Source organism: Sinocyclocheilus rhinocerous, unplaced genomic scaffold (assembly GCF_001515625.1).
Source record: "Sinocyclocheilus rhinocerous isolate Xijiao unplaced genomic scaffold, SAMN03320098_v1.1 scaffold236, whole genome shotgun sequence".
NCBI lineage: Eukaryota > Metazoa > Chordata > Actinopteri > Cypriniformes > Cyprinidae > Sinocyclocheilus > Sinocyclocheilus rhinocerous.
Genome location: NW_015647064.1, coordinates 501,529 through 512,886, shown reverse-complemented (window position 1 = coordinate 512,886; position 11,358 = coordinate 501,529). Strand labels below are relative to the sequence as shown.

General features: G+C 37.3%; 1 protein-coding gene across 1 annotated transcript in view; it reads left to right on the top strand.

Moving 5' to 3' along the window:
- Positions 1-11,358, top strand: part of LOC107708663 (steryl-sulfatase-like) — an 18,169-nt gene that overhangs the window by 1,940 nt on the left and 4,871 nt on the right. The window contains exons 4-9 of the mRNA XM_016512958.1: positions 18-140; positions 4,526-4,940; positions 8,275-8,411; positions 9,774-9,911; positions 10,069-10,228; positions 10,517-10,638. Coding sequence (XP_016368444.1) covers positions 18-140; positions 4,526-4,940; positions 8,275-8,411; positions 9,774-9,911; positions 10,069-10,228; positions 10,517-10,638 — 1,095 coding nt within the window. The remainder of the gene's footprint in view (positions 1-17; positions 141-4,525; positions 4,941-8,274; positions 8,412-9,773; positions 9,912-10,068; positions 10,229-10,516; positions 10,639-11,358) is intronic.

Here is an 11,358-nt window from a genome sequence, read left to right as displayed (position 1 = left end):
TTTTTTGGATGCCATAGGTATGGCAGCACATGGGCGTATGGGAGTTTTTCTCTTTTCTGCATCGTCAGGAGGCCTTTCACAAGAAGAAATCACCTTTGCCAAGGCTGTCAAAGAGCAAGGCTATTCTACTGCTGTAATTGGTATGTTACTTACATAACTCTGGTTATACGGTAACAGGATCCTGTAAAGTATATCACTGTGGGAAATGCCTCAGGCGTGACTGATGACAATACATGTGGTGGCTGACCGACAGGTCACGGGAATGACAAGGGTCATCTGTCATTGCGCAATTCTTAACATCTCTTTTTTGTTCTGACTGAGTGAAGTGTGTCGAGATCACATTGATCACATGATTGTCAGAGAATGGTTAGCATTTAAATTTAAAATCATTTGATATCTCATTAGGAATGCAAACAGCTCCATATTGCAAATAGCACGTAGTTCAGATAATCCAGTGTTGTTGTTTATGATTAATTGGGCTAAGATCTCTTCATAGCTTGTATGAATCAAATTAAATAAATTATATTATTTATTTATAAACTTTGGACTTAGAGCAGTGTAGTATTACAGTATACAACATATAAAATCTCTTGATTGAGTGTAGTGATTTCCAAGCTGACTTGGCACTTATATCTTTGGAGGGATATGCACTTAAAGGGTTACTCCACCCCAAAATGAAAATTTTGTCATTAATTGTCATTAATTGATTAATTAATTTGTAATTAATTTGTCTCCTCTGCATCACCGTAGTGCCATTTTGGACGTAGAAAAGTAGAAAACGTATCCGCGTGACACAGCTGACACAGAATAGCATACGCTGTTTGCGTTCAGTGGACACTCTCCAAAATGGCGCCAGGGTGATGAAGACGAATTGTTGAATAAAGTCATTATTTTTGTTTACTTTGCGTACAAAAAGTATTCTCGTCGCTTCGTAAAATTATGGTTGAACCACTGATGTCACATGGATTATTTTACAGATGTCCTTGCTACGTTTCTGGATGTTGATCGTGTTACTTACATTGCTGTCTATGGAAGGGTCAGAGAGCTCTCAGAATGCATCAAAAATATCTTAATTCGTGTTCCGAAGATGAACGGAGGTCGTACGAGTTTGGCACGACTTGAGGGTGAGTAATTGTCAATGACAAAATTTTCATTTTGGGGTGGAGTAATCCTATAAATAGCATCTATGATGCAGATTGATTGCTTAAACTCTCCTGGGGTTGCAAGCTCATACTATTATAATTTGGTATCACTGATTCTTGGGACATGGAACAAAAGATGTCAATAAATTTACTTGTCACAGGATTTGAAAATAGCAACATTTCCCCTTTGAAAATAATCCAAGATTAGTAATAGAATGCTCTTATCACACACACACACACACACACACACACACACCATTTTATTGTATTATTTTATTAATCAAAATTATTACTGAAAACCACTGTGATGCAAAACTGAATTTTCAGCATCCATTACTCCAGTATTCAGCATCACACAAGCAATCAGAAATAATTCTAATATGCGGATTTGCTGCTCAAATAACATTTCTTGTTATCATCACTGTTGAAAACAGTTGTGCTGCTTCATATTTTTGTGGAAACTGTAATTCTGCAATGAATAGAATGCTCAAAAGAACAGTATATTATTTATTTATTTTGTAAATTCTTAACTGTCACTTTTGATTAGTTCTTTAAAAAAAATAATTTGCTCATTTATATGCTAGTTTTGTCAATATTTATAATAAATATTAGATATGACATTCATATCTGCTTGTTTATGTTGACATAATGGCAAGGAAAGCACATTTTGTGGGAAAAGGGAGTAAGCAGGTGGTTTCACCAAAACCTCTAACATGTTTAACTCAATAATCCAAAATAATTCCATGATTGATTGTCTAATTGATTGATTTATTTGTTTGTTTATTCACTTATGTAGTTTATGTTGTCCTGTGTCTCAAAAATCAGTGATATTGTGTCATATACCACTGGATGAAAAGCTAGCAGCTGTACAGATGACTGGCTCACCTCAGGGACAAATGTGGATTCGGTTTAAGGGACTAAAAAAAGGGGGGAGGGGGGAGGGGGTAGTACAAAATGCATGCAACTGGTTTAGAGTGATAGAGTATGCAGCTTGCTGACTCACTTTGCAGGAAACAGTATATGTTTTTCATCTTCTGGACTAAAAAAAGGGAAAAGGGGGGAGGGGGGAGGGGGTAGTACAAAATGCATGCAACTGGTTTAGAGTGATAGAGTATGCAGCTTGCTGACTCACTTTGCAGGAAACAGTATATGTTTTTCATCTTCTGTAGGAAATCACTGTTTGGTTGGGGGGCTGAGGGAGTGTGTTCAAAATCACAGTTAGATCCGAGAATGGGTTTAGTGGATTTTAGACGATTTGCATCCTTCATAAAATGACATATCCGTATCTCTCGCACACTTAATTCACCAGTTGATTAGAGTTGCATATAATGAATGGGGACGTGCACTTCTCCACTCAGCTGCCAAACTGTGCAGCTGTGACGAGTGGGTGTCCTCCTGCTGATTGCATGCCACCGCTGTGGTGTTGTCTGATCTGACCAAAATGCAGTGTTTTCAGAGAAAGTGTGCAGAGTTTCAAAACCAAAAAAACAGGAAGAATAATTCAAGGTAATTTATGTGTCCTTTGAAATTATGGGGGCCGTAAGCCCTTCGCTCCTCTGCCCTCAAACTCAGCACCTCAGCGAATTAGTGTTCATGTTTAGCGACTTTTCTCTGTGAAACGGGACCTAGTTAGGTTACAGTTTTTAGAAATGAGGAGTCCTGAATGCAAGCTGAAGAACCTATCAGCTGCCAGTTGAAGTAAGGGTGGGCACACAAATGTTCTGTTGCTGTCCAAACCCAGGTTTTGCAAAAACCCCAGGAGAATAACAGCCCATGTCCAAACCATTAGGCCCAACAGACGAAGGCACATCCTGAAGGAATCTGCTTGTCCCTTCCTCGTTCTGAGAGGGAGTGCAGAGAAGTGGATTGTCTAAATAAGCAGACACTCTAAAACCGACATTTCTCAAAGCCTCTTGTAACACCCAAGGGGCAAGTGAGAGCCCAAAAGCTATTGTTTGATATTTGTGAGTCCTGTGTCTCAGGCAAACCTAGGAAATTTGTTGTTTGCAGGTAAATGTCTATGTGAAAAAATGTGAACCAATTGGTGAGACAAATAATGCGAGACAATACTTTACAGCTGTGGCTGAATATATGGAAGTCCATGCATCAATCTGGAGCACTTTGGGAGCAAAATTAAGAAGTGCATTCTCTTTTCAGTTACCAATGTGACGAGAAAAAAAAATGTTACCTGGACTTTAAAGTGGTCAGTTTTGTGGACTGTTATCATAATGTCTCAGTCTATATTATGTTCACACTATTATTTCTAGGAAGCCAAACGATTTGAGTACTAATATTATTATTAATATTAGCTCAGACAGAAATATATTACTATGTAACACAACTGTGCTGTGAAATGGAAAAAAGTAGCTAGTTAAAATAAATTAACAATGAAAAATACGTCTAAAGCATTTATCAATCTTAGTCAAAGTTAATTTCACCATTTACTAATGCATTATTAAAATGAAAGGTGGTATCTGTTAATATAATTTAATGGACCTGAACATGAACTAACAATGAACAGTTGTATTTTTATTGACTGTTAACAAAAATTTATAAATACAGTAACAAATGTCTTGCTCATTGTTAGTTATCATGTTAACAAATGGAACCTTATTGTAAAGTGTTACCAAAAGTACTTTATAATAATAAAATAACAATACATATGTATTAATTTCTTCACTTGCAAGAGTTAAACCCTCATGCTTTTAGCAGAAAACTGCAGGGAGACTTTAACGTTTCTGTGTTTACAAAACCTCTGTTCACAAAAAGTTAGAAATGATGTGACTTGGAAAATTAAGTGAACCAGGTGCATGGTGCCTTCCCAAATACTGTACAAATACTGTGTTAAACTGGTAGCACATGCACAGATGAAGTTCACAGTGAAACGCTGAAAACACTGGATCATAAACTGCATCAGTGTAAATTAACACAGTGCCATGCTTCGTTCTGAAATGCAGAGTACAGACTTATTTATTTTGCAGCATTTTGTGATTTGATAAGCACACTGAGGTTCAGACTGCACTGAACATTTCCCATGGTGATACTGAACAAATGTTAGGAGGACAAACATTCAGTTCTAATTCCTTTTTTATTTTTATTTATTTTTTTCCTCTTTATTGCATGAATCCTCAAATCTGGCTCGCGAGATCCACTTTCCTGCAGAGTTTAGCTCCAACCCTGATCAAACTCACCTACCTATGATTTTCTAATGATCCTGAAGACATTGATTAGCTTGTTCAGGTGTGTTTGATTAGGGTTAGAGCCAAACTCTGCAGGAAAGTGGACCTCAAGGGCTATGATTTGGGGATCCCTGATTTATTGTGTTTGTAATGTTTTGCCAGTCATCACATCTATTGCTGATTTTTATAAACACATTTTTTTAGGGAAATGGCACGTGGGTCTCAACTGTGAAGACAGTGCTGACCACTGCCACCATCCTAACTCTCATGGCTTTGACTACTTCTATGGCACCATTATGACGCACCTTCGGGACTGCCAGCCTGGACATGGCTCTGTTCTATATTTCGTCCATGGTTACATCCCATACAAGGCCCTTAGTATTGGTCTAGTTTCCCTGGCGTTACTCCATATTAAAGGCATGATAACTGTGACCAGGAGGGTAGTTTTTGGTTTTCTGGTCCTGGTAGGGGTAGTGGTGAGTCTCTTTGATGTGTTGGTGTACACATTCCCCAATCTAAATTGCTTTGTCATGCGAGGGCCAGAGATTGTGGAGCAACCATATACATCAGAAAACCTCACACAAAGGATGACCAGTGAAGCCACAGAGTTTCTGGAAAGGTGTGTGTCCACATTTTATCGTAATATTAAAGTGCGAAAAGCTTTTTTCAGGGACTCGCTTTGAGCTTAACAAATGCAGTGACTGAATTAATATCAAGGGAAATTGTAAATCCATTTTGAAAGGTCTGTATTGAAAATGAAGGCCTTGCTTAAGCCTCTGCATTATTAACCCTCAATAGGTAGAGTTCACCCAAAAAGGAAATTGTTATTATGTTCTCCTTTTCATTCCAAACCTGTATTACTTACTTTTACTTTCAGTGTAAAAGGAGACATTTTGAAGTAAGTACAGATCACTCAACTAAATGCTAGAATCACTACAAAACTAAAATGGGAACAGATTTTAAAACACTCTAAATCATACACTTGGAAGTGGTTATAGGGAAAAACTGGGCTTCATACACCGACTGAGGATCACACATTAGCGGTATTTTATGCTGTTTTGAAAAACAAACTCTTGCAGAAACCTGCACCTGGTTGCTAGATGCAGTATTTGTTCTAAAATATCAAAATATCTGCTTAAAATATGTTTGAAATCCTCTGATTGGATAGAATCATAGTCTGCAGCTAAAAACAAAAATCACAGTCTGTGCACATTATACACTAGGCGATTTTCTGTGAAATCTGTCAACTATGACTGACCAATAACTGCAGAGTGGTTGCTGACTCTTTCAAGCTGCAAATCGCCGCAAACATCTAGAGGCAAAAGTCATGTTGTGTATTCCAGCCTTAAGGCTTTCAAGCTTCAAAAAGGACACAAAAGCATAAAAGTGTAATTCTTCAGAATAATGATCATACTTTATTGCATGGCTTCAGAAGATTTGAAATGGATTTGAAATCATATGGACCACTTTTGTAATACTATTATCGTGCTTTTGTGTCCTTTTTTGAAGTTTTGAACCAAATTCATTGTGTGGAAAAGAATGACTAGTACAATTCTTTAAAATTTTTAATTTTATGTTCCACGGAAGAAAGAAAGTCAGTCTGCAGCTAAAAACAAAAATCACAGTCTGTGCACATTATACACTAGGCGATTTTCTGTGAAATCTGTCAACTATGACTGACCAATAACTGCAGAGTGGTTGCTGACTCTTTCAAGCTGCAAATCGCCGCAAACATCTAGAGGCAAAAGTCATGTTGTGTATTCCAGCCTTAAGGCTTTCAAGCTTCAAAAAGGACACAAAAGCATAAAAGTGTAATTCTTCAGAATAATGATCATACTTTATTGCATGGCTTCAGAAGATTTGAAATGGATTTGAAATCATATGGACCACTTTTGTAATACTATTATTGTGCTTTTGTGTCCTTTTTTGAAGTTTTGAACCAAATTCATTGTGTGGAAAAGAATGACTAGTACAATTCTTTAAAATTTGTAATTTTATGTTCCACGGAAGAAAGAAAGTCATATGAGATTGAACACATAAGAGCGACTAAATCATGGCAGAATGTTAATTTTTTCTGTGAACTCTGAGCCTCAACTCGTACCTGCATCACAGAGAGTCTGTTTATTGGAAAATTGTAGTTTTCAGCTACAGGACTGATAAAATATTCATATAGTAATGACTAGTGGTCGACCGATATTAGTTTTTTGACTGCCAATGCCGATATTTTGGAAAGCACGATGGCCGATATAAAACCGATATAATTTTATTTATTTTTATTAATATTTAAGAAATTTTAAATCATTTGAAAATGGATTAAAAAACTAATGTGTAAAATAAACATACTTATACTTTAGATGACAATGTATTTTTCATAAATAAATAAATATTTAATACAAATACAATTAAAACGAAAGTAAACACTATAACCAACAGGGTTCTCAGTAATCTGGTAAGTTTGTGTGCATTGGGAATCATATTTTTTTAAATAAAGCCAAGGTAACAGTCATTTTTACATGCAGCACACAGTGAAAATGACATGAATATGGCAGTGGACAAATGGATAAAGCTCAGCATAGTTTGAAATCACGAGTTTAAAGTTTATCGATCGCGCATCTCCAGTGAGGTTAAACTCTCCTCCTGTCCGTATTTAATTCGTACGGACCGACCGTCACGCAGAGAACACGTGATCATGCAGGATACAAATGCACACTTTACAAGATCTCACAGCTGGATTCGACCACTAGTAATGACCAAGTTTAAATTCTCTCCTTGCAGTATTATATGGATTGTAAGGCACTGTAAGACATTGCCTTAAAGGGGTCATATGATGCTTTTTTAAAGATCATTATTTTGTGTATCTGGTGTAACAGAATATGTTGACATGCTTTAATGTTCAAAAAACACATTATTTTTCAAATACTGTACATTATTGTAGGTCCTCTATGCCCCGCCTCTCTCAAACGCTTCGTTTTCTACAAAGTCCCTCCTTCCGACAAGCGCAGTCTGCTCTGATTGGCCAGCTGACCCAGTGCATTGTGATTGGCCGAACACCGCAAGCACTCGTCGGAAATGTAACGCCCCTTACCATAATCGCGAGCTTCATCTTTCAAAATAAATGTAAAGACAGAGCCCGAAAGGGGAACAGAGTCGCGTGACAGACACAGTGATGAAGCTGGTATGTGTTTGCAGTACACAAGCCACGGTTAAGACAGTGTGACCCTGTCTCTCTCTCTCTCTCTCTCTCGCTCGCTCGCGCACACACACACGATGTGCAAAACTCCGCATTTGAACAGTCAATAGCAAATACTTAAACTAGTAACAAAACAGTAGCTGATTCAGAATTACCTCCTCTCCTAGGTTCACGAAACGGTCGTCCATAAAATGCATTGCTGTTCTGTTGTAAGTAATCTTAAAGATTCCTAAATGCATCTACTTTCAGAAGGCCAAATAAAAATGCTTTTGCTTTCGCCTAGAAACACACAGCGTCACCCTGACATGGCTGTTTCAACACTAACTGCGCTTACTGAAACCACGCCTTCTTTCTTTGCGTGCACATTTGGGCGGCATTATGCTAATATTTCCACATAGTGAGGTAGATAAGTGGGGGCGTGTTAGAACGAGCCGTTTTAGGGGGGCGTGGCAGAGTCTTAACTTTGATAAAGAATATCTCTTTGGTTTTGAGACTTTAGTCTTTGCAACTTCAGGGATCTTATCTATGCACAATCAGCTTGTAACACTCCAAAGAGAAAGGAAAACTTGAAATTGCATCATATGACCCCTTTAATGTAAAACAAAGCCTTGTGAAAACTCACATAAAAGCAAATCCCTTACAGCCAGGCTCTAATCCTTGATCTGATGGCATAACACAACCCTGAAATGATGTGCTTTGTGTTTGTCCAATGGTAATGTAAAGATTGAACATTGAAGTTTTTTTTTTATTTTTTTTTTTACAGGAATTCAGAGAGGCCATTCTTGCTCTTCTTCTCATTCCTCCAAGTCCACACTGGACTATTTGCCTCTCCTCTCTTCAGGGGAAGAAGTCAGCATGGCCTCTATGGTGATGCTGTCATGGAGGTAGACTGGAGTGTAGGTACTGAATGACTTTTGACTTGTCATGTTAATAATCTAAATATGCCGATATTTAAAAGCAAGTACAATAAAGGGCCTTTTGGTTTTACAGGGAAAGTCTTGTTAATAAGCTATTATCTCAAACTGTACTACTTGTTTCTGCTGTTTTGCCTTTAATTAAGGTATACTTATCATATTTGCTAAATTTATTTTTTGAGGCAACTGAGCCCAGAAAGAATTCATCATAAACCAATGAGTGTGTCTCTTAAAAGCGCACAATGAATGGTTTCTAAAAATATCTATGGAAAAAATCTAATAATAAATGAGTATAGTTACCACATAAATGCAAAAGTGACATTGTTTATAGCACTGAATGCATACTGTAATCACTGTTTTAAAGCAAAGGACAGTTCTCTTAGTCATACTTGAGCGTTCGGGAGAATAAGCAGAAGGAATGAATTGATTTTTCTGTCTGTTGCAAACCGCAAGCTGGTAACCAGATAATTGGATTGTGCATTTTAAGTTTTGGAGGTAACAAGATATTTTAAAGAAATTTATGTCAAGGCACAATTTATTTGTCTTGCATTTTTCAAGCATTAAAGCATAAGCTTTTAGGTACAATGTTTTTTAGGATCACGACTAACAATCAGTCAAGTGCGTTAAAACGTTTGACTGGTAAATGTTGGTTTTTGACACAGGCGAATTGCAGAAACGAATTAGTGTAACATCATAGACTAGATTTGCATTTCCTAAAGGAAACATAATAATAGTTCACCCAGAAATGACAATTCTGTCATCCTTTACTCATCCTCCTCATTTCATTCCAAACCTGCATGAATTGCGGTCTTCTGTAGAACATAATAAAAGGAGATATTATGAGAAATGTAATCAAAATGGCTTAGTTACCAAAATGTGATCTCTTGTGTTGTGCAGAAGAAGGAAACATACGGTTTGGAATGACATGAGGGTAAATTATGACAGAATTGGCTTTTTTGGGGTGAACTGTCCCTTTAAATATTGAAAAAAAATGCCAATTACAATTAAAGAAGCGAATAAGCCACTAGATCTGCAGACAGTCACAACTAAAGACAATGTAATCGAGTGTAATCAGAGCACTCTTTATTTCTCTATATTTCTGCTTGTTGGGCCTTGATTGTTTATATAAAAGTGTGTTTCGTGTAAACGAACTGCAAAAGTTTCTACCGTAGTGTTATGGATTTAAACAAATCCCAAATGAGAATTTTGGTAAAGATCAATACAGTACTGCATTGCACTGGAAGATTTTCCAGTAGTTATAGCCAAATGTTGCACCAGGTTGGTTTTAGTATTTTAATATTGATCTAATTGTCAATCTGACTTCTCACAGTCTTGTTGCCGTTCTTAGGTCAGATCATGCAGACTTTGGAGCGCTTAAACTTGAAGGAAAACACACTGTTGTACATGACTTCAGATCAGGGGCCTCACCTGGAAGAGATTTCCATCAATGGAGAGATGCATGGGGGTTATAGCGGCATATACAAAGGTATTCTGTCTGTATTCTGAGGATTTGTCCTTAAAAAAGTCCTGAGAGCTACCAACCCTCGTGGACAAATATCACATTTCAGCATTATTTTCAGTTTTAAATATGAGGTGAACAGTAACAATATGCAATTTCACATCCTTTGCTGTCTCTCGAGCAGCTGGCAAGTCAACTAACTGGGAAGGTGGGATTCGGATACCGGGGATTCTTCATTGGCCAGGTGTCTTACCTGCAGGGAAGGTCATTGATGAGCCCACTAGCAACATGGATATTTTCCCCACGGTGCTGAATTTAGCTGGTGCTTCCATACCCAGCGACAGGTGAGAACCTGTCGCCTAGCAACAAGATCTGCCAGTCAAAGATTTGGTTACTGAGACAACAGATGCAGATACAATAGATGCAACTAATCTGGAGGTAGATTGAAATATTGGGATATACAGAAGTCAGTAGATTAGAATTTGTTTTCAGGCACTTTGTAAGATGAACGTATCCCCGGTAGCTCATTAGTATAGAATATTGATGTTTTGTATTATGGCTACTCATACTGCTAAATAGACTCAATAACTAGGCTAGTAATCGCAGTGCATTACCACTTGTTTCCATTACAGAGTCATTGATGGTCATGATCTCTTGCCTCTGTTGCAAGGGCAAGTGGAGCGTTCTGAACATGAATTTATGTTTCCTTACTGCAATGCCCAGCTGAATGCTGTCAGATGGCACCCACCTAACAGTGAGTGCTAAATTTAATACACTCTTATGACGGGTTGTAACTGACAATTATTTTGTAAAACTTTACAATAAACTTCCATAGTTAAAGGAATAGTTCACCCAAAATGAAAATGTTGTCATCATTTACTCACTCCCATGTCATTCCAAACCTGTATGAGTTTCTTTTTTATGTTGAACATAGAAGATATTTTGAAGTATGCTGGTAATCAAACAGTTGATGGTCCCCATTGACTTCCATTGCATTTCTTTCCATACTCTGGAAGTCAAAAGGGTCCAACAACTGTTTGGTTCTTCAAAATATCTTCTTTCACATGTGTTCAGCATAAGAAAGAAACTTATATGGAACAACATGAGGGTGAGTAAATGTCGACAATATTTATTTTTGGGTAAACTATTCCTTAGTTAACATTGACTAACATAGTTAATGTTAATTTAAACATGTACTTATCAAAACTTGTATCTGTTTATATTATTTAAAGAGGTCATATGATGCGATTTAAATTTTTCCTTTCTCTTTGGAGTGTTACAAGCTCTTGGTGCATGGGAAATCACTTCATGTAGCCCTACGAGAGTGATTACTGATAAACAGTCTGAAAAAAAAGAAAGTCAAGTTTTAGAGAAGGAAAAAAATCACCCACTGACTTTCAAAGCTGCTACATACGGCTTTCTACTTCGAGGACCTTGATAGAAATGTAGTGGAGTGAAAAGTACAATATTTGTC